This window comes from Dromaius novaehollandiae, chromosome 20 (genome assembly GCF_036370855.1).
Source record: "Dromaius novaehollandiae isolate bDroNov1 chromosome 20, bDroNov1.hap1, whole genome shotgun sequence".
NCBI classification, from domain to species: Eukaryota; Metazoa; Chordata; class Aves; order Casuariiformes; family Dromaiidae; genus Dromaius; species Dromaius novaehollandiae.
In genome coordinates this window covers 4,445,021-4,468,246 of record NC_088117.1, presented here as the reverse complement: position 1 = coordinate 4,468,246, position 23,226 = coordinate 4,445,021, and the positions used below count along the sequence as shown (strand labels likewise).

The window sequence follows — 23,226 nt, the reverse complement described above, 5'->3', positions numbered from 1 at the left end:
AGCGGAGGGGTTTCTCTGGCAGGGGAAGCTGCCGCTTCGACGGGCCCTCGGCTGGGAAGGGCTGGCCCGCCGCCTGCCCCGGGAGAGGCCGCTGTTGCGCGGCTCACTCCTGCGATGAGCTGTGCGCCGGCCTCAGCCCGCCGCCGCGCCGCGCGGGAAGGGGCCCCGCGGCGGCCGTTAGCCCTGACGGCCGGGGGGCGGGGCCGGCTGGGGGCGGGGCCGGCTGGGGGGCGGGGCCGGCGGCCGCCCCGCCGCCGGGGCCGCACTGTATAACCCGTCTCCCGGCAACGGCGGGCACGTCACTTCCTGGGGAGCCGCCGCGAGGCGCCGGCCAGCGCGCGGCCAGGGCGAGTGGCGCGTGCGGCGCCGTCCGCGGCGGCGGCGGGGTCCGGTCGGGACCGGCGGGGACCGGCCGGGGGCGGCGGGCCGGGCCGGGCCGGGAGGATGAGCGCGGAGCTGGACGGCGTGTCGGTGCACTCCTCGTCCTCCTCGTCGGGCTCGCTGGGCTCGGCGGCGGGGCCGGCGCCGCGGCCGCTGTCGGCCAACGTGCGGCGGCTGCACCAGGCGCTGACGGCGCTGCTGAGCGAGGCGGAGCGGGAGCGCTTCATCCTCTGCCTCAACGCCTACCACGGCCGCCGCAACGTCTGCGACCTGGTGCGCTCCCTCCGCGCCCTCCTCGACGGCCCGCGCCGGCGGCAGCTGCTGCCGCTGCTGCGCCTCGTCCTGCCGCGCTCCGATCAGCTCCTCTTCGACCAGTACACGGCCGAGGGGCCCTACCTGCCGCCGGCCCCGGCCCCCGCCGCGCCCCCCGGCGAGCTGCGGCAGGTGACCCTGCGGCGCAGCAAGGCCCACGAGGGCCTGGGCTTCAGCATCCGCGGCGGCGCCGAGCACGGCGTCGGCATCTACGTGTCCCTGGTGGAGCCGGGCTCCCTGGCCGAGCGGGAGGGGCTGCGCGTCGGCGACCAGATCCTCGGCGTCAACGGCAAGTCCTTGGACAGGGTGACCCACGCCGAGGCCGTCAAGGTAAGCGGCTCCCGGCCCGGGGGCAGGCGCTGCCCGTCCCGCCCCGTCGCCGGCCCGGGGGCTTGGCTGCTGCCCGCCCCGTCCCGCTGCCCGCCGGGCCCTGCCTCTTCCCCCTGCCTCGGGCTCACCCGCCCCGTCCTGCCTCAGCCGCTGCCGGGCTGCGCCCCGTCTCGCCCTTCCCGTGCCGGGCTGCTCTGCCCCCCGTCCCGGCTGCCTGCGCCGTCCCGCCCGCCCCGCCAGGCCCCCGAGCCGCTGCCGCCGCCCCTGCCCGGGGCTCGGCGGGGGGAGCCGCCGGCGGAGCGGCCGCGTTTGCCCCGCGCTGGATTCAGCAGGCGCGTCGAGCAGGCAGCAGTAGTGAGCGAGGACGAGCTGGAAAGTTTCGGGTGAAAATCCTAAAGGACACCTGCTGATGGCACAGGCGGTAGCTAGCTCCCGGGGGAAGTCTGGCGTCGTGCATAGTTCCTGGCACGGCAGGTTCTTCCCTTCAGAGCCAAGTAATGCTTTTTTTCCCTCACAGCGTCTCTGTGAAATGTGGCAGTGTGTTTTTTCTCGCAAGGTTTCTATGAAATGTAACAGTGCTGCTTGTGCCGTCTTTTCAGTCTGGGAGACTTGTGGAAGTTGGAAATCCGTCCGAGCCTGATTGCAAGGCATGTTTCTTTTAAGTGCTAGACCGTGCTGCCTCTTCCCCGAGGTGGAGAAACTGAGGCACAGAGAAGCAGAACGGCTTGCCCCCTGCTAGGAGTGCCTAGTGCCAAAACCGGGAGCAGATCCTAGATCCCCTTCTGAGTAGGTCAGAGTGAGAAGAACAGTTACACAACTGAAGTGCCACTGGGTCTCTCAGTGTATGTATGCAGCACACCACATTTCCATATGCCTCCGAAATCTGTTATAATAAATAATGGCGAGGCTGCTGTCCGTGAAGGCTTTCATGTAAGGCTAGGTGGGGAAGCTCTGTAAACTGAGCCATTTTTCACCTGAAGCTCGCTGTTTAGTGGCTAAGCCCATGTTTGAGCCAGCTGAATGACTTTCTGCTGGCATATCGCAGTGGCTTGTTGCCAAATTGGTGGACTCAGCTCAGAGTATTCTTATGGCGCAGCAGCAGCAGCCATGAACCTAGTGAGCCAGTCTAGACCCTCAGGGCTCCAATTTGTAGGCAGCGCACGGAGAAGTGGTATCTGGGATGGCAAGGCTCTTTTGCAGGTGTTTGTGCTTTAATTCTTCCATAATAAGCAAAAGCACTTCTGTTTGCAGCCTGCTTCCTGTGATGCCTTCCACCATGAGCGCATTAATCTTGCGTGGCTTTAAACAGCGTCTTCTCCAGTCAACCTGCATGTTCCCCACATGGTCTTTCTATCTGTTCCTCAGGCAAGAGCGTATTTTCCAGGCTGAAAATTAGTCCTGAGTAATTTTGAGACCAGAGAAAGGATTTGTAGGAATTCTTTCATTTGTTGCTTTTTTTTTTCTTAATGCTAGAACAAACAACAGTAGAAGTTTTGCAAGTTGGCCTGTGATTTTGTGCCCTGAAGATTCCCCAAAGTGTATTTTGTCTGCTGCATTGGTATGGGTAGAAACCAGATGTCAGGAATTCTTCTGTTCCGCTAATGACTTTGTCACTGATTCAACCTGCTCTGCTGGGTAATTCACATAATAACTGTTTCGGTTTGTTCTCTAATATAATGTGCATGATGTCTTGTAGGCTCTATTAATATTGTGTAAAGCTAAGTGCTTCCTGCACAAAAATGATTCCTGTAGGACGCAATTTGCCAAGGGGTTGTTCTGCAACAAGAGCTATATTTTGCTGGTGTGATCTTGACATGAAAGGGAGGCTTAGAAATTTTCTGCTTGTGAGCTGAACTTCTTTAAACAACAGTTTCGTCATGCACCTGGCTGTACTGGCATCTTCTAGAACTCATGCACTCTCCTGTTTCCAGAAAAAGTTTTATGACCCACTTAGTGGTGGTACGAAGCACCTCTTTTCCTTGTAAAGAGAGTCAGAGAGAGACTTACATCACAAACTACATTGGCTCCTTTGGACATTTTAAAATAAATGCTAATTTGTTGTCCTGTGTTGCCTATTGTGGAACTGGGGAGAAAACCAGGGAAATGCAGAGAAGTAGACTGCATTCAGACAGTGGGCAGTTTCTGAGGGATTTCCTTGGGCTTAACGTACAAATACCTCTGTCCACGCTCTGGACATCCAGGCACTGCAGGGTGTCCCTGCTGCTGGAGCTGTGGTGGCAGGAGCTAGTTGATGCACAGGATAGCTTGACCCTGTGTTCTCTACTTTCCCCTGAAATCCAGCAAGCTCAAACTCAGTTTTGGTGTATTTGTTACAGCTCAGTGAAGGCCTCCGTGTTCTGGTCTCTTACACCTAAGCAAATCTCGCTGACCTCACTGATGGCTATAATCTACTCAGTAGTAGATCACTGTCTGTTTCTTAAGCAGGCTTACACCAGAGCTGGGTTTGTTCGTAGGAATTTATGTGCACGCAGTAGTCAGGATCAAATACAGATGAATCTGTATTTTTTTTTCCTTCCTAGGAAGGTTAGGATTATTGCTTGCAAAAGGTGAGCAGAGAGGGGCTTTCTTAATACAAACCAGTGGCTGTGTAGCCAGATCCCCGCAAACACTGTCCACCTACTTTAGTAGGTATGGTGAACTCTCCATCCGCAGCTGTCTGATGAAAGCATGGCTCCCATTTCTATATGTGGCGTGACAGTCTGGCTCTCTGTCTCTCTGAAAGAGAGTCTGATTTCCAGGCTGCACTTCCATCTTGACTGTCCTGCAGCAAAAAACAGTCTCTTTGTGACAGTCTTGGTATTCAGAATATGCAAAGTGTGTTGCTGTGAGAGAAGTTGTCAAAGCTTGTTCTTAAGGGCGTGAGATGATTGCAGAGGTCAGGAAGGCTCTTTCAGTCCATGGCACATTTCTCTCTAGAGTACAACAGACAGAAAAGTTACTTATTGAACTAGAAATCAACTTTATTTGTCTGGATGCTCTGAGATGCTGAGCTATGAATTAGACAAGGCAGTTGTTCAAACAGAGCAGTGAATAACCACGTAATCTTAACCCAGTTATGAAATCTCTCGACACTGACAAGCCAGTTGTTGTATTCCTTTTACAAATCATAACTCCATTGCTTTCTTTTTGTGTATGTCTGGCTGTGCAGGAGTACCAGTTTTTCTCCAGGACTTGCCTCTAAGAGGAAAGAGGGACTCTGAGTGGGGTAAGAGGCAGTTTTTCTCTGCTGTCTCCTATTTTCAAGCATCACTCAGAGACATGATATACCAAGAGTGGAATCGTGGCCCCAAATGGAAACTGCCATTATGTCAGGCAAAGAAGACGCGAGTAATGTGTTGCACACTGTTCCCCCTGAAAATTTATTGGTGTCCTGTGACTGGTGCAGTGGGACTTGTAACTATTTTAGTGTAAATTAGATAAAAAGTGGAATTCTGAATTAAATGATGAGATTACCTAAGCACTCCAAATCAATTTACTTAATGACCAGCTTCTTAACCTTTATGTGAGTAGTGGAGTTTTATGTCTTGTCTGCTTTGTGCTCTGTTTCATCTAGATCAAAATTAAATGACTCCATTACAATTATAGCTCGATCATTCCAGCATTCAAGAGTGCAATTTAGCAAAAGATCTTTATAATTTAAATTAAGATTTAAGTGAAGAAGCGTGTATTATTGCCTGTCATATTTTTAGAACTCACTTGGCTTTCATCAGTCTCTCTACAGTACACATTTGATATTATAGCAGTAGTGCTGAATGCTTGTATCAATAAGCTATAATATTTTGTCCAGAGTAGTTAAGATGGAGGTACTTGTTGTTTTAGACCATCAGAATGTGACACAGGGAGGTATTTCTGCTCTTCTCTGATGTTTGCTTTTAACATCCACTCTCTCCCCTGTCACTTACTTTCACTGCTTTGTAGTAGGTTTTTGTGTCCTTTAAATTGTTTGGGGAGGAGGAAGGAAGGGGAGAGAAGTGAGTGTGTAGTATCATGACTGATGGATCAATCCTGATTTATAACAAATGAGGATTTGGCTTAATGAGTTACACCCAGCCTTAAAAGAGCTGGGCTGATATGGGTCCCGAGACCATTTGGCTTGCTCTGTCTTTCTGTTCAACCAGGTGAATCCAGAATAATTTGATCAAAATCATCAAAACTGCTGACTTAGGTGCATCTGTCTTAGCATGATTATTCTGTCCATCTTGGTGTAAATCTGCAGTAACCTTGGTGAAGTCGATGGACTTGCATCATACTCATTCTGAAGGAACTGGGTTAGTTTTTAAGTTGCTGGTGCTGTTACTGGTTCTTTAGAGTGGCTTTGAAAGGAAGTTGTGGGTTTTGCTGCTGGCATGAGGGGGTCAGCAGAAAGCTTGGGATAAGGCGGATTTGTTACTGAGAAGAGAAGAGGCTCCAGAATACAGCACAGCAATCTGTGAGCCCGCGAGCTCTCTCCCGGTAGCAGGTTTGCTCCCTTCTGCATCCCTGCCAGGGAAGGCTCGTCCATGATGGAACGGGCTCGGATTGCCAGCCGGCACCATCTCTGTTTATGCTGTTAGTCTCTGATAGAGCCAGAGGTTTTCATTCACTCCAAACCAGCCTTTCCCTCTCCCACTCTGACAGTGCCAAGCAGACATTGAATTATTATTATTATTATTTTTTTTAATCTCTTTTTAATTATTTTAATGTTCTGTTCATTTGGATGTTCGTGACAGCAAACCAGGTGATCTCTTAAGTGACTGTAATATTTTCTATGGGGTAGAAAGGGCTCAAGCTGCTTGTATGCTGGGCCCTTGTGATATTGCTAAGAGACCACTGAGAAATGACAGAAGAGATGTGCCGCTCTGAAGCTTGGAAGTATATTTAGAACAATTTTACCTTCCAGGCAGCTTGCAAGAAAGCAAACCTCATTTCATTATTTCTTATCGTTGCCCAATTAATTGATCATTATCTGAGAGTGCTTATTTGCTGCAGTCAGTAAGCACTGTAGTGTACATGCAATTGTAACAATAGAAACAATTGCAGCTTGTTTTTTTCAGTTAGTTTTTAACCCTCCAAGTACTTGAGGCTGTGGACTGTCGTGTATAGTCATGGTTAGGATGAATGAGAGTGAAGCTGATATCAGTCTCCTGATTCCAAGAAAGACATCAGACTTATTCCTTTAAATGCCTGTTTGCTTGTCTCTGTCTCTGTACTTTAGAAGTCACTGACTAATCCAGAGCCTAGAAAGGTCTCCCCTTCCCATGGGATCTTTCAGATGGCTGGAGCATGGAAAAGAAGGATGTGACCAGCACCTACTCCAATAGTTAGAGCAATAACCTGCTCCTCGGTCTCTGAGTACGCTTCAAAACAGACAGACAAAAAACCCCAAACAACGTAGAAGAAACTACTTGCAGCTTCAAAGGCAGGTGTCTGGCAATGCCTCAGGCTTCTGCTCCGCTTTTCTGTCCTGCAAACGGTTTCCATTTTAACTTCAGCAGCCAGCTGAGCTCTGAGGGTGACAGTGGGAAGTGTAATGTCACTAGAATCTCCCTCTAGGAAAGGGGGGGCACTCTGGACTTGGAGGCATTTGCATTTTAAATTAGTTTTAATGATTCTTAAAGGGAAGGGCTCTTTGCAGTGGCAGGGTATAGATCTGGCGAGTGATGTTCTTGGTTTCACAGGCAGATCTGATGACGCAGTCCCTTTGGGCCAGGCGTGAGTGTTGATCCTAACCTGATACTGAGGGTCAGACTGCTAGGCTGAGAGCAGTGTTTGGTGGTCACTGTGAGCTAAGCTGAGCTGATCAAATTAAAGTAGTTTATAACTTGGGCAGTGGGGTGAACTTGTATGTACAGAAAGCATCTCCCAGGTCCTGTGGAAAGGTGGATTTGGCTATTGCACTGGAGCAGGGATGGGCTGTATTTGCTGCTCTGCCACTGATTTCCCACGCTGCACCAGGCAAGTTACCAAGTCATCTGTTTCCCTTCGTTATGTCAGCAAATCACAATCGGCTGTAATGAAATCAAATGACACTATACTGCTGTAAAAGGTTAGAATAAGGTCCTCAATGTCTCCTTGCCTCAAGTTGTAATGCAGGAATGATAATACTCTATTATCACTCCCTCTCTGTCATCTCTGTTGAAACTAAATTCTTCAAAGCAGGGGTGGCTGCTTCCTGTTGGCATTGATAATGGCTTGTTTGTCGGTGCTAGTATCGTTATGGCATCTTTGTGTTCTTGGAGTATAAATACGTTATTCATTGAGCTCCTTGTAAAGAAATATTTCTGCCTCAGTAGAGAAATTGATAAGGTAGTCCAAAGGATAAAAGCCTGTCTTTCCTCTCAGTGTCCGTCAGAAGAAAACAGAAGTGATAGTGTACAACATAGCTGATGGGTTAAAATATCTTCACTCAGTTCCTCTCTCCACAGGAAAGATGATGGATTTTTTTGACACCTTCTTCAGTGCCATGTCTCCTTGGAGAATTATTGCTTTTTTTAAATCCCCTCGCCTGAGCTGACAACACATCTGCTAAAATGATTTGGCTTAGTTTCTTTTGACTGGGTGCCCTGTGAATTTTCTCTTACTGACCATCAAGTGATAAGTAAGTGCAGGTAAAGCAAGGACTTGCACAGCCCATAGGATCTCCATTCCTGCCAGCTCCTCAGTGCTGGGGCTCGGAAACTGCATCTGAAACTCTCAGGATGGGGTTTGTGGGCAGGGAAGGCTGGAAGGGCCTCTGATTATTGCAGACACTGAGCACCAAGTAACTAGCGATATCCAGACAATAAGCACAGTCTGGATATTTTGGTCGTTCTCATCACATTTATTGCTTTTTTCAGTGCTATGATTGATGTGTAGTGATAAGAGGAGAGAAGGGAAAAAAACATTTGGGGTTTTGATCTAGATTTTTTTTTTCCCAGAAAGAACAGAACAGATTTCCAGGCTTGCATTAAAATAAAACCATCTGGCATTTTTTGTTTTAAAAATTGTCCTGGGCTTGTAGGAGGGATGTACTGGGCAGTGACTAGTTTTGAGGGAGGGGAGGTGACAGAGCCGTTGCCTGGAAATGAGGTTCAGCCCTTAGAGGGTTAGCAAGAAAGCCCTGGAGCTAAGATTTTCCCTTGACGTTCCCAGGTGAAAGGGACATGGGCCTCCCAGTGCCTTGGAGCTTAATGTGCACAATCAGCATAATTATACAGTCATTTGCATGTATTTGCATAAGTGCCACTACTTGAAAATCAAACTGTTGTCACCTTTGCTTTGTGAGAGGAGGGGCTGATTCCACCGAGCCTCCTGCAATTCCCCTGTGTCTTCCTGAGACACGGGGGAATACACAAGAATACATCTCGCGTTCTCCATCTCCTATCCCTGAGCAACCTCACTGCTTTTTCTCTCATTCCTCTCATCCCGTGCTCCATCTGGACTGCTTCCACTTGTCCTTTGTATCTCATTTGCTCTCTTTCTCTTTTTCCACTTGCATCTACTCTATGCGGTCTTTTTCTTGCACCAGTTTTCTGCTTTCCTGCCCACCCCAGCCACACGTCCTCCCAGACCGATGTCTCGGATCCACTGCACTGAAGCAGTTCCCCTGGTCTTTGTCAGGCAACATGGGAAGGGGATACCCTTGATCCAAGGCATCTCATTTACAGCTACAGCCTCAAGACTGTAAGGCTAAGTGCTGTTTTACATCCTCCTTGGCATATGCTGTACCTGGGGGAAAAATACTGCCCATGCCTAGAGTAGGACTGTCAGAGCTGATTAGGATATGGCCAGCCGTCTGTGCTGGGCTGGACTTTGCTCTCACTGCTGGTCTCAGCAAGGTCTGAGGCTTTTTAGCACTGAGGAAAGCTCTGAGCTGGCTGGCTGTGGGCCTACTGGCAGCTCGTCCCACCAGCACGACGTGGGCATCAGCGGCGTGGCCTGGCCAGCCTGCCTTCTCTTAGGCTGGAAGGGCCCGTCTCCAGAGCCCTTCTTGCTCATGCCCAGACATTTACGTTCCCTGCCCGTGCTGCCTGTCAGCTTACCAGGCTGTGGTCTGAGCAGGAGGCTGGAGTGCCAGGAGAGCATTGAACCTCAGCGTCTTTCCCTGGCTGCTTTGTGGCCTTGGGCCGGTCACGCTCCTTTGCCCCTCTGCCTCCATCTTCCCCTGCCCAACTCATATGAGTGATTAAGACTGCAGCCTGGGGCAAGGGACAGTGTCTCCCTATGCGTTTGTACAGCGCCTGGCAAAAACTCAGCCTCCAGCCTTATACTGAGGTGCCTGATTGCATCTGTAATAGCCTTATAACACTTGTGCTGTCTGCAGAGGATCCTTGAAGCAAGTCTCTGAGGGGGTCATGCAGGCATCGCCTCTGCCTGCTGTCTTCTGTTCCATCCTTTCCACCTGCAGAGGAGCCCTTTAGCCAATAAACCTCAAACAAGCTCATGGAAAAGGTCTGGCAGTCCTCTCGGCAGTCCTCTCACCTCCATAGCAGAAACAGGGAGCTGCTGCTTCTCCACTGGCAGTGAGATGGTTCTGCTCTGCCTAACTAGGCCCGCAGGACTGAGACCAGCCTGGGTCCCCCTGGATCTAATGGGAACATTGTAAGAGTGCAGGGAATAGTGGTTAGACAAACTTCTGCAAATTGTTCCTCCAAGGCTCTGAAACATGCTGTAAAAGCTCCCTCTGCCTCCCTCCTGTGGTATCTCTGCCTTTCTCTCCCCGTCACGGTTTTTCCAAGTCTGTGCCTTACTTTTCTGGGCTTAGTTGGTGCAAAATTGTGTGGGACTTTAATGACTGATAACCTTCACACTGACCTTTGCAGCTTGCAAATGGAGCAAGTGCTTGAATACCCATTATCTGAGCAGCCCAAGAAGCCAAACAGCTCTGTCGAGTCTGTTATTGTCGGAAGAAAGCAGCTTGCGTCTGTAGCAAGGGGGAGGATGGCTCATAGTTAATGCTTCTTGTATCAAACTGCGATCTACCCACTAACAAAATGAATTGGAATAGATTGCTCACTTCGTTAGTAGTGGAGGTGAGTGGGCTGCATCCGTGCAGGACGTGTATTTTATTCAGGCTGCCAGAAGAATGCTGGTGATTAATTGTCATTGATTTCAAACATCTGTGTTCCTACTGGGGGCATTTTGGAAGGCCTGGAAGATGTTTTTGGGCAGCCTTCAACCTTTCAGCTCCCTTGAGAAGCAGAATGAGGGGGGAAATTACAGAAGAGGAAAGCTGCCATTGGCAATGTGAGACTCGATGGGCAAGCTCAGCCTGATGCAGAGGGCTTTCAGGAAGGTGGCATTTGTCAAGGCTATGTAGGAGCCCAAAGCCACCTCCCACTTCCCCGACATGTGTGTTATTTATGACTCTGAGGGGTAGCAATTGTTGGGCAAAAGTGCGATCCGCTCCCCTTTTCTTTTTTCTTTTAAAGGTAATACCTTGTGTGGGCACACGATATGTGTGTGTGCATGTTTTTCTTTTTTCTTTTTTTTTTTTTTTTTTTTGCTTATTTTGAGCAATTACTTTGCTCTTGAAGGACTTGATGGATAATTAAATAACACAGTGTCAGAGGATCAGTGGCCTTATGGAATCAATTTGCCCTTCTCTCTACCACTTGCTGCTTCTAATAATACTTCCAGGCAATCAGTGGCTGTTTCCCAGCTACATGTTTTGGCAGCAATCCCCAGATTCACTTGAATTATTTCCTTAAGCTTTTCTTCTACCAGGTGTGCCTGCGCACTCTGATGCCAGTATTAAACCTTTCGTGCCATGGTCCCCACACACATTATAGATGGGGCAAAGCCAAATATATCCGAGTCTGGAATGGAGCACAGCAGCACTGGACAGCATGTAGCAGGTCCCTGAAATGGTTTGAGAAAGGAAATGGAGATACAGTCTGCACCTGACTGATGCTGCAGAGGAGATTAAGGAGGTGGAATTATTTTATTTAATGGTCCAGTGCAAATGGATTAGGTTCAGTATGCCCATGGAATAACATACTTCCTCAGAGAGCTTGCAGCGTGAATTATGTTGTTACTTTTGTTATAGTCTCTCTGCTCTCGCTGGGCCCAGGAGAACTGGGATGCCTGTGAGGGAGTTCTCCCTGGTGTTATTCACACCCAGAGCCTGTCCTTTGTCTCCGTGGTCTTCCACTCTTTCTGTTGGGTAAAAACTCTGACCTGAAGAGCCTTCCTCTTTGTCCCATGGAGCTAGGGTGACCTGCTTCATGGAAAGTGCATGATTTGTGTGGGCAGGTGCTGGCCCTTGCTTGTTTTTTGTTGGCACCTCTCCCAACACGGAAGGGCAGGCAGGCAGGATCTCACTGTGCTTTATTTTGTAAGTAGAGCTAACAGCAGCACTGAGGTCGATGGGCTTGTGCCAACCTGCTGGCACTATGGCACCTTGTTGGGAGTGGGGAAAGGGGAAGTGTTAGATGTTCAAGCATTAGCTGGGCTGCCAGGCACATAGGGAAGTGGCCTGAAGGCTTACAAGGGAGGAGGTCACAGTGAGGGAAACCTGCCATAAGCCCCTCTCCACCAAGAGGCCAATGCACCTGGCCAAAAGCCCTTGCTCAGGTGTTTTTTTGGGCCCTGTGCAAACATGTGCAAAGAAGCTGGAGTGGATGTACAGTGTGGGAGAAGCCAAGTAGGTCAGGCTAGAAATTAATTCCTGATAATAGCTTGATGTTCGAGAGGACGAGCTAGAAAATGGATCCTGCGCTCTGCCATGGATATGGTCCCTAGTGGTCAAAATACCTGCGTGTTGGCAATGACAAATGTGTTGAGGCGGCTGCTTGTGCAGTTCCTGGTTTGTGATTAATTAGTGCCTCTGATCCCCGGATAGTCAGTTGGCCCCTTCTTGTGAGCCCTGAGAAATTAAATTGAAAATGAAACAGAAAGAAAAGAGAATAATCCTGCTTCCTAGAACAGCTGGGTCTTGAGGAGTCTCGAGGAGTCCCTGGTGTCAGCCGGTGGCATGAAATGTGGATGGAGAGTGCCAGTTGCAAACGCACGATTCCACATGGGGCTGCAGAAGCTCCAGGGCAAACTTCTCTTCAGGCCTGGCTTCTCTGTGCTGCACAGCTCCTTGCCCATGCCACCCCATACTGCCTGCTGTGTGACTCCTGCCTGTGCTGGGGCAGTGCAGCTGGGAGGGATGGGGGTGTGCGATGTTGCAGGTGAAGGTGGCACCTGGGGCACTTCAGGCCTTGGGGACCTGCCTGGGTTTCCTTTTCCTGATTAACAAGGCTGATTAACTGTTGTGGTGCCAGAGCTTTGGTTCTCCTCCTGACTTAGCCCGTAACCCCCTGTGTCGTCATGGCTGAGCTGCTGTGACCTGCCATGTCTAAGCTGTATCCTACATCAGATGGAGGAAATGACACTTCTGTCGGTGCCAGTGATGGCCATGGTGCCTGTGCAGTCCCCTGGAAGGGGAAGGGCACAGGAGGAGCAACTGTCCACATCTGTAATTACAGGGGAACCAACCCCTGTGGAACAGGAGGGCAGAATCTGGCCGTGGAGACTTGTGTGAAGCTGCCCATCCAGGATGATCTCCACCCATGTCCTAGGGTTCCCAGTGGGTGTAGCAGAGCCAGCACTAGTTATTTCTGATGGGGGAGGGAAGATAGCATGAAGCCCCTTGTGCCTACGGTCCTGGCAGTGTGGTGCTTCTGCCAGAGGCTGTATTTGGACTCTGTCCATCTGCATGAAGCTGGTCTGCCCCAGCTCTAGGCTGTTGCCAGGGAATGATAGGACTCTGTCCACACTGTATCTCCGGGCAGCAAGGCTGGCTGGCTGCTCCTGCTGCTGAGCAAGGGGCTCCTGTGAGCGGCAGCATCTGTTGCTGTGCTCTCTGATGCCCTGGCATCAGCCAGCTCCTTTCTGCACTGAACAGCTTTGGCCCTGTGTCCTCAGCTTGAAAACCTTCCATCCTGCTGGTGATGCTGAGCTGCCTGTTTAATGCAGCGGTCACTGTCCCCTAGCACTGGTACATCCCCTGAGGGCTTGCAGAGACTCCTAACGCTGTTGCCTCTCCAGCTCTGCCCATTAGCCTTTGCTCTTGCCTGCTTCGATGGCTATTAGTGATTTTCATTTATGCAGCACCTCTCCGCTCAAAGCACTTTCTTTTATTAGAAGCAAGACTGTAACCTCGAGTCTCATCCTGAGGTTGTTTCCTTAGGGCACTCTAGCACCCTACAGCTACGTGCTGCCTCAGAGCAGAGCACTGTGCAAGGCACTTTGCAAGCCTCTGGCTTACTCGTAGAGGTTTTGCAGGTAGGAGCCATCCAGGCCTAGCCTTGCTTCATTTGTAAGGGGGAGTGAGGAGAGGGCCTAAGATCCTGGCCCAGTGGTAGTGTAGCAGCAGGCTGCACCTGATTGCCTTAGTAGTGAGTGTAAGGGGTCTCATTCAATCCATACAGTGTCCCAGTGCTGTAGCAATAAAATTGACAGGACCAAGCTGCTGTTAAGAAATTTATGGCAAATGCTCCACAATGGTGGTCTCTTGGATTCCTCACAGGAGGCAGTGTTGAGGCTAGAGCATCCTTCGAAATGAAATCTTCTCCCTTAGCACTTCATAACTGTCAGAAGAACAGCTGGCAGGAGAAAGCCATTATGTCTTATCTCGTGCTGTTAACTTTCCAAAGGTTCTGGATAATCATGCTCAGTGGATGAGAAAATTATCTACAAACTACTACTTTGGGATGTCACATCAGTCTAGATCCCTTCTGACTCTGAAGGCTGCTGAGAGTCTGATGGAAATGTAAGCCAGCAGAACAGAAGGGACTAACTGGGATGGAGCAGTGTAGGAGCTGCTGCGTATACCCCTCTCTCGTGTGTCCCCAGTGTGGTGGAAGGAAGATTCTTCCTCAACCAGTGGAGGAAGCCAGATGCAAGCTCTGCAGTGTATGGGTGGTCCCCTGCCATCTGGAATCTGGTCTGCCGAACCAGCCTGCCCCTACAAGAGAGCTGTACGCTTCCGGGAAATGGCTTCCTCCTGGCAGATCCTGTTCCTTTCCATGGTCTGGTGGTGGTCCAGGAGGAGCACTGAACATTTATCTTGTGTCCTGCTGCACGCAAGGGGCTAGAAAACAATTCCAAAAGGTCACCACAAATTTCTCACCTCTGGGGAAAAAACAAGTCAAGTCAGTGTTCAGAAAGATGTCTTTATGCAACAGAGAGCATCATTTTTCCTCTCTGTTCCTCACAAGGGTAATAAACTTACTCTCCTTGAATACCAAGAGGGTAGCTTTTGCAGACCAGAAGATGAACAGATGCATCAGCTTTTGCAGAGCCAGAAAAAACAGAAGGGAAATTGGAGAGAGTCTCCCTGTGCCGGAAAATGGAGGAAAAAGCTCTGTTCACTTGGAGCTCACAGAAGTGGCTGATAGTGATTTCTGACTCTGTTTGGACATAGTATGGAAGCTTCTCCCATTTGGCTCACCTCATGCCTCGTAATTTTGCAGCTCTGTGTGCCAAGTGAAAGTCTAGTTCAGCGTGTGGATGTATGCAGTCACTTCACAGGCCTGTGCCAGATCTCATTCCCATGCCTGCTGTGCTTCATTACAGAACGTGTGTGGTGCTGTTTTCCAAGGGAAAACATTGCTTCCCGTTTCATCTCCACTCACAGCCGTGTGAACTTTCATTTGAATCCCTATCGACTGCCTAAAGAGCAAAAAGCTTCCAGGGAGCTGGGATGTTTGAGCAAAGCAGGTTCTAATGGTCACCACAATGGAGAAACGGTTCGTGCTGACTTTTCTGTGACTTTGACAAGACTCTGGTGGCCAGCGGGAGAATCCAGGTGGTGCTGAGCAAGCCTTGTGCCCCGCATCCTCCCACTGTAGTGCTGGGCCCCTTCCTCAACTAGGATAGCACTTTGGCTTACTGGAGCAAACGTGCTTCTTGTGGGCAGTTAAAAGTGGTGGTTCCTCAGGTGATTTGTACTTGCAGTAAAAGAAGGATTTGTCCCCTGAGCTGGTAAAACCTGAGCTTAACCTCAGCTCAGGTGTTCTGTTATGGACAGTGACAGTGTGGGGTATCACTTGTTGGGTTATTCTCTAGTAGTACATGTGTTGTCTAGCTTTGTAGTGTAGATGGTGAAGATACATTTCCAGACAAACAACAATCTTAAAAAACATACAAACAAAAAAGCCTTTCCAAGTTGATGCAAGCTAATGAGTCAGAAATCTACTCTTATAAATAGGCTTAGCTACAAATATGCTTCATTGGCTGATGTTTTCAGACCTGTGCTTAAGCGTGTTACAGGCAGATGGTTAAATACTTGCTCGCTTAAATGCATGCCTGAAGGCCATGTTGAATCAGGGCCATGGGAGACTGACTTCTAGAAAAGAGCCAGCTGAATTTTTTGCTTCCTCTCTCACTTGGTCCTATAGTGTTGCTGCATACTGTTAGAAAGCTACTGCTTTTTCCCTAAAAGTGGCTATGTCTTGGTGGTGCCTGCAATGGTTTGTTATATATCCGCATACTTGCACTGCTGGTATACACGTTTGGTGTGATTTGGAGGTGCCTGGCTGCCTGTAGCACTTCCACCACCTCATAGCTGTGTGAAGGGTTTGCTCATGTTGTGGCATAGTTGTTTCGTAGGTTATTAAGCTGATAGGGCAAGTGGGATGGCAGCTGTATGAAAGCTGCATATGATGGCAACGGCCGTCTGCTGCAGACTGTGAATCAGGTGGGGCAGGATGGGAGCGGGGCTTGAGGTGTAGACTGACTTGAAAAGACGGCTCTGAAAAGCAGGTCAGAGATGCAGGGAGAAGTATGGAGGCTCAGCTGCACGCAGAGGCGGTTATCGCCTGCCTGATATGACACCATGCCAAGCGAGAGGGACTCTCTTATTAACCTTTTCAGGGTCTTGTGGTGTCACCGTGGACAAGGTGGTTCCTGCATTACATTTCCCCTTTCTTCTTGCTTTTCTTGCCTGAGCTTCTTGAGACGAGGACTCTCTCTTTGAGTGTGTTTAGCACCTAGCACCAGGGCAGTGCTGCTGGGTAACTTGTATCCCTGGCTGCTGAGGCCAGTGTTACTGGGTTACCATCGCTCAGCCACATGGCTGGTCCCACTCTGCCTCGCAGCAGTAAGGCAAGTCCTCTGTGGGTGCCGTAGTCATCCTCCACCTCTGATCATCCATCATCAGCTCTCCAAAAGACACAGTCTGCATCTTGTGGTGTTATGCTACGTGAGGGTTTTGGTACATGGCTCCTGCGGGAGGACTGGCTATCCACGACCTTACTCCTGGTGACTGTGAGGTTTGCTGGGCTCTCCCCCAGATGCTGGTATTAGACTTGGGGAACGGTGACTCCAGAGCAGCTCTGTGCCTCAGAGCAGTCTTAAAAAAAGAGGCTACATTGCTCTTTTCAGGAAATAGCCTCACCAATCAACCTGGAAGCTGGGGCTAAGGATTTCTCATGGGTTAGTGTTGTTGGCTGGTAAATGTAATTTTTGTTGAGTAAAGATCTAGTTTAGATAACAGGATGTTTTCAAGACACTCTTGTTGGTGGTAAAAGAGGCTGATTAATCTGCTGTCTCTGGTAATTAACTTCCTTGCATAATGCTGCAGCTTGAAGTAAACAGCCAGTTGTTTGTAAAAGCTGAGATAGGCAGATTTTGTTAGTGGAGGGCAAAGATCCAGTAGCCACTTGCCTGTGAAGTTAAGGGCAAATGGAGCTATTTCATCAGTATTCAAGCAGAAACCACACTGGATCCCATTAGAAGTGGCTGCTTAGATGTGGAAAAGGCAGCACTGGACTTGCAGGACCAAATTCTTTTTCTCCTTCTCTGTTTTCTTTCTTTTCCTAACAAAGTCTACCTTTTGCTGGCACAAACACAACCTGAACGCTATAGTAGGACCACTTACCTCTGTCAGTGAGGTTTGTGCTCTCTCCTAGCTCGTGGCAAGCCCAGCTGGGCCTTGGGAGGATGGCCTTGTGCTGTGAGTTCCCAAATCGGTGTGTTTATGTGCTGCTCTTGCTGGTTGCACTGCTTGGCACTAACCTGGCTGCCTGCATACTCAGGTGGGGCTTTCAGGGTATTTGAGCAGTGCTTGAGTATCACTCGGAGGAAGCTTGAGCCTCACTGCAGGTACTCATAATGCCTCAGGTTATACCTAAAGACTGGCAGATCTGGTGAGGATGCTGAGCACGTGTGGGACTTTGCCGTGTGAGCTGTCCCCGCTGGGCTAGGCTAACCTGGACTCCATTTATCTGGGCAGTAGCAATGACAGTCTGCTCTGATGTCTGCTTTGCTCCATAGCTCCTTATCCTTAAAGATAGCAGTTCCTTCTGGCACAGGGTCTCGGGGAGTGAAGTAGAGAAGCAGTGTAGTCTGGAGGCGTTATACCATCAGACAAATACTGACCGTGTCAGCCCAGCCACGTAGAGTTCTTTCTGAGCAGCCATCCCCTTACTGTCTTCCTCCTAGTCCTGGGCCCCTGTTTCCACAGAAACCCTTGGTCTGTCACCCACCTGAGCTGCAGTAGTGGGTTAAGACAAGGTCAGATGGTGTATTATGGCTGTTTTCTCTGCTATGCTTCTTTTGGTGCTCCAGAGTTTGGGCTACTGAGGATATGTTTCCCTTTGCGCCAGTGCAGGGGGCTTGGAGGCTGGAGGAGCCGTGGGGCATGCTGCAGCTCTCCCTGCTCCTGGGAGAGACTGTTTGCAGCGACAGCCCGATGGGCACAGCCAGTGGCTGTTTGCTCCGTGCCTCCTGTCTCCTCTTGTGCTGACGCTGGTGGAGAGCCCTGGCCCAGCCTGCTGCCTCGAGGCACAGCCCAGCAGCTGTTCTCCTCGCCTCTCAGCTCTCTGCTGTCACCTTCATGCATAAAACATCTCCCTGTTGACTGAGATCCCATCTCCTGGTGGCCCCATCAAGGGAGCTGCAGGGGGACATAAAAAGTCCCTTGTAGATCTCTAGCCTCTTGTCCCTGGAAACTTTGCTGTGCCTCCTGAGAACGGGTCTCTGGTTGTTCCTGCTCTTTTGGGAGATGACCTTTAGCTGAAGGGACCAGCCAGCGCTCTGCTCACCTCACCTTCAGCAGCAGCGGCAGGCCGTGCCCTGGTGCTGCCAGGTGCTCCCCAGAGCAGAGCAGGGAGCCCTGCCTAGGCACGCTCATGCAGCGCCTGGCAGACCTGCTGTCTAATAAAAGCCCCCGGTGGCTCTTTCAGTTCTTCTTCCCCTTCCCTGGCAGGGATGCTCTGCAGAAGGGAGGAAATGGGATCCCTGCACCAGTCCCAAGGTCCCAAGGAGACCCGCTAGGGCAATGGCAGTGAATGCAGGGTGAAAGGGGAGAGACAGCTTAGGGGAGGGCCCTGCGTGTGCTGTTGGTGCAGCCTCAGCTCTGAGAGTTTTCTTTGCTCCTTTCTTAAATTACAGTGACACTGAGCCCCTGGCTCGGAGGCTCTGTGTGAGCGTATACGCGGGAGGAATGCCCAGGATCAACATAAACATTTCTCAGGGAATCTGCTCCTTCATTTAGGGGGAGAAAGGGTGGGAGTGCGAGCATCAGTCAGAGAGGGTCACACAGCATCTCCATGGCAGAGAGAGGACTGGATCCTGTGTCTCATAGGACATGGCTTGGTAACCCTGTGCATTTGGTCTAATCACTGATTATCTTCATTATTTGCTTGTGTTTGATGAAGAGTTGCAGCCTCATTCAGAGATGAGACTTTGCTCATGGGACAGTGCTGTTTTTCTGCCTCGGTACCTGGATAAGTAAATGGAGGCGTAAAAGAGGATTTCATAGAAATGGCTCCAATTTGAATGAATGGAGGAAGTTGTTGTTTCTGTGGGATGTTGTACTCCAGCTCATAGGGTGTCATTCTGCACTGGTAGCTGTAGGGTGGGCAAGAAGTCTCCCCACCACCCCCAACTCATTGATGGGGGGTTCAGACTGTCCCAAGTCTGTCTGCATGGCAGCTAAGAAAGGGGCTTTGGGCTGAGGTGCTGGGCTGTGTCCTGAGGCATAGCTAAGCCCCTGCTCTGCGATGCGTGTTTGAGTGGTCCCCCACAGCCGACGGGGAGGGGGTCAGAAATAGCTCTGTCGTCCCAGTGAGACCCGGGCTGATGTCAGCAAGACCGGAGCGTGATGAGCTCAGCTCATCTGCCGTGCAGTCTGGACCCTGCATGCCCTCGCAGGGAGAGGAGGGGTCATGGCAGATGATGTGTTTTAGGGAGAAGCCCCGATCGCGGATGTGGGGCTTGGTTAGGGGCGAGCCAGTGCTGTTTGCTCGCAGAGCGAGAGCATGAGGTGTAAAAACGTGCCAGGAAGCAGCAGTGGTACCCCAGGCTGAATGAACCCTAGTGGTTTGCTCATTTTGGAAAGGTCGATTCATTGTGTGTATCGGTTAACCAAAGCTTGTTCGCTGCTTTAAAAATGCTGATTCTTATTTACAGCGGAGTTTATTATTCTGGACAGGGCTGCTGTGAGCTCTCCTTGTTTCTTTTTCTGAGGTATCATGCACTGGCCTGGGATACGCAGGACGAATTCGCTGTGGGATGATGTACGGCCAAGGGTGCTGCATTACAGGGGCTGGGGAGCTAAGGAGGCAGGGGGCTGGAGTTAGCAAGCAGCCCAGGAAATTAGAGAACTCTGCATTTCTTCTGATGGGGCTGTTGGTTTCACGGTCCTCATTTAAGCTCTCCAGGCCAAATGACCTTGGTAGCACATGACAAATTTGCAGCCAAATTGCTGTGTATGATGGAGACTGTGAACTGGTTGTTGGCTAGCTGGATTGTTTCTAACCCCAGCAGGGAGGAAGAGGAAAGTTGCCAGGTCAGAGCTGGGATCCAGACAGCCCAGTATCACTGAGGGTATTACTCTTTATCCAAAAGCTGTTAGTGTTAGTTCTTGCCTGTCATGAATCTTCGTCGGCAGCCACTCTGCTCAGTGGGGAGAGGAGACTTTGCAGGAGTAGCTCATCAAAAGGACACGTATACAAAAAATTCAAAGCAGTCCCTTTCTGAGTGCAGATCCTGAGAACTGATGTTCCTGAGGCCTGAAAAGGGATGAGCACATAGAGCTGTGCCCAGAGAGAACTTCTTTAAAGTTAATTTAATTTTACTATAAAACCTATGTCAGCTTCTCACAGTGCAAGCTGGAGAGGCAGAGGAGTAATTGCAAATGCATCTGGATCTCAAGGTCATCTTGGTGCATGTGGTTTTAAATACATGTATATATTTATTAATTATTGTACTCATTAATTGACTACTTGTGCTGGAGAGGCTGCTGGTAATGAAATGGCAATGGAGGCTGAATTTCTGGGAGCATTGTCGACTACCTTTCAATGACTTAATGAGTTTGGGACAAAGCTGCAGGGAGCAAGTGCTGTTTTCCCCAAGCATTGATCCCTGTCTTGCTCTGACCCCCTTCCCTAAGTGGCAGAAACTGCTTAGTCTTCAGTCAGTTCACACTTGGAGTTTCCCTCGGGCACCTTGCTACCCAGCCTTCCTGCCATACTCTGTGTCACTCCTCTTTTTCCCTGGTGGATGAGGAGAGTGTAGTTTTTGTGTTAGCACCTGCAGCCTCCCCTGGATACTGTTGCAGTTCAGGAGAGAGAAGAATCCCAGGTCTTTCACTAGCTTTGTGTAGCTCACTTGTTCTGTAGGTGTTTGCTGAGCAGCCTGAGATCTTCCAATCCCAAGGAAAGACACAGCCACATCACCCCAGAGCCCTAAGGCAGAATTGTCCTCCCTCCTCCGCTGGCATTAACCCCCTTCTCTCCTTGGCTTGTCTTCCAGGCACTGAAAGGCTGCAAGAAGCTGAACCTGTCGGTGCATTCAGTGGGACGCATCCCCGGGGGATATGTCACCAACCACATCTACACATGGGTGGACCCACAGGGCCGGAGTGTGTCCCCACCGATAGGCCTGCCACACCACCAGAACAGCTCACTTCGCAAGGACAGTGAGAAGAGGAGCCACCTCCAGCTCCTGCAAGAGGGAGATGAGAAAAAGGTGAGCAAGGGGGATCAGCCATGGGTCTGCAGTTACCTGTTAACCATGTAAGTGCCTACGCTCTTCATTCCCTGCATGATTTACCTTCCTGTGCTTCTCCCTCAGGATGGTCTGTCTCTCCTTTAGGATACACTGGGCCCTGTGCAGTGTCCAGTGCTGTTCAAGCAGTGAACAGCATTTAGCCCTTACTCTGTTAGTGCCATGACTGCTCAAAATATGTGATAGTGGAGAGGCTCCCAGCCACCTCCTTCTTGATTCATCCTGCTTTGTCCTTGTGGCCCTCCAAGATCCCAGTTTTCTCCCAGGGTCTCTATCTTTGACTCCATCTCCCTGGAGGAGTCCTGCAGGGCAGGATGGGTTGACTTTGTTCCTGTTTGATGTAGGTAGAAGCTGAGCACACAAGAACCTTAGCAGTGACTGTGGGGAATGGGAGCCTCCAGGCTCAGACAGGAGTCCATCATCCTTCCTGAGCTGGAGACAAGGCATCATCCAGATGGAGACATGTCTGGCAGTGAAGGTGTTGTTGGAAACACCAGTTAAACCAGAAACTGCTTTTAAGGCTTTTCCCACACAGGTTGTTAAATTAGCTGCAGGCCCATTACCAACATGGTCATTAAGAGAATGGCACAGATGTTCTTTTCAGGAGGGCTTGGGGATTTGGAGAGCTAGATAGATCTCAGAGTGTGTAGATCAGAGTGCCTTCTTCCTGCCTTTCGGATCATTCCTCAGGTGTTGCTGTAAGGCTTTCCTGGCTCTCTTTAAAGTTTTGCATGAGGAAAAAACAATTTTTCTCTTCCAAAACTACTATAAAATGAAATGGATGATTTTCCTTTTTCCATCTGGGGAGAGGCAGGCTGACCCAGGAAGGCCCTGGGCAGTGCCTGTGCAAAGCCCTGGCTCTTGGAGAAGGAGCAGGGAAGGGAATGCCATTTCACAGCATTATCCAGGGCATCTGGCGGTGTCTGACCAGTGCTGGCCCATTCCAGCGGAGCCTGGATCTTAGACCTTTGGCAGAGTAGGAAGCATGTTGGCACATCTAATTCCCAGTCCTCTTCTCTTTCTATGAGTCTACCCTCCTTTGAAATAGGCCGTATTATAAGTGATCCAGCAGAGGATATGTTCAAGCTGCATTATCTGGTCCTAGGGATTTAGCGTTTCTTCTCCCTTGTGCTTCTCATGCCCGGAAGAGACCCTAGAGACTTATTGTAGCTGCTGAGGAACGGTGCTCAGATGCCCTTGTAATGAGACATTGGGATGGAGGGGCAGACACTGCGCTCTCCGTCAGCAGTAACAGATAGGGGATCTATTTGTCCTGTGGAAGCAGGATACAGTGTTGCCTCACCAGTGTTCATGGGACATTCAAGTACTGTCATATGAGAGAGCTGGGCACATGCTTCCTAAAGGTACTGAGTTGCCTGGAGCCTTGACGTGTTTCCATCCTGTCATCCTCAGATCTCTCTGGCTGCCCCCAGCACTTCGATTTTGTGCCCCAGATGCCCTTGGGCCAGCCTGCTAAGGCGGTGGAGCGATCTGTAAGCTGGATTCTCCCACCTCAGCCAGAGAGGGAAAAATCTATTATGGGATAAGGCAGTTTGCTTTGCTGATGAAATATTCATGTCAGCCGCAAGGGAGAAGGGCCCGTTATTTCTACTTTAAGGACAAGAGAAAAGCAGCTGCTGTTGGCTTGCTTGTGTCCCCCACCCACTGCTGCTCTGTGTCACCTTGACACAGCCCCTGCAGAGCTGGCAGAGACTTTTTGAAGCTCCAGGTAGGAGGTGTTTCTCTGCGCATTATTTCCTTTATTGCTTTCTGTGTATCAACAGGAAATGATTAGAAGCCTCCAGCCATGTGCATCCCCCGCCCAGTGCTGGAGCCTTGTCTGGGTGCTATAGCCACAGACATGCCCTTCCCATCGTTCCTTAGGGAGACGTGATTACAGGTGCTGCAGCCATCTCTGGCCAGCTTGGCTACTGCATGGGCCAGTCAACAGCAGCCAAAGCACCCTCCATGCCGCTTCTGGTCCCTGAGCCCACCAGGGCTGTCTCCCAAGGGGTATGCAGGAAAATGAATCCAAGTAAACTTGGCAAGTAAAGCACAATGTGGACATGCTTGTGCAGAATTAAAGCAGCCTTAAATACCGCAGCTTAATTTGCTTCGGAAGGGAATGAATCCAAGTTGAAAGAAGGTCACGTTAAACTTCTAAGAACATCCATGGAGGGCTTGGATACTGTTGGACTCGCTCACTCCTAAGGTGCCAGG

General features: G+C 50.2%; 1 protein-coding gene across 2 annotated transcripts in view; it reads left to right on the top strand.

The window, feature by feature from the left end:
• The first annotated feature begins 275 nt into the window (after positions 1 to 275).
• The window catches only part of WHRN (whirlin), a 63,361-nt gene continuing 40,410 nt past the window's right edge, over positions 276 to 23,226 (top strand). Inside the window, exons 1-2 of one of the 2 annotated variants that reach the window (XM_026113837.2) lie at positions 276 to 1,023; positions 20,752 to 20,967. In XM_026113837.2, coding sequence (XP_025969622.1) covers positions 445 to 1,023; positions 20,752 to 20,967 — 795 coding nt within the window. In that variant the 5' untranslated portion in view covers positions 276 to 444. The remainder of the gene's footprint in view (positions 1,024 to 20,751; positions 20,968 to 23,226) is intronic. The other variant, XM_026113838.2, reaches the window with a different exon arrangement.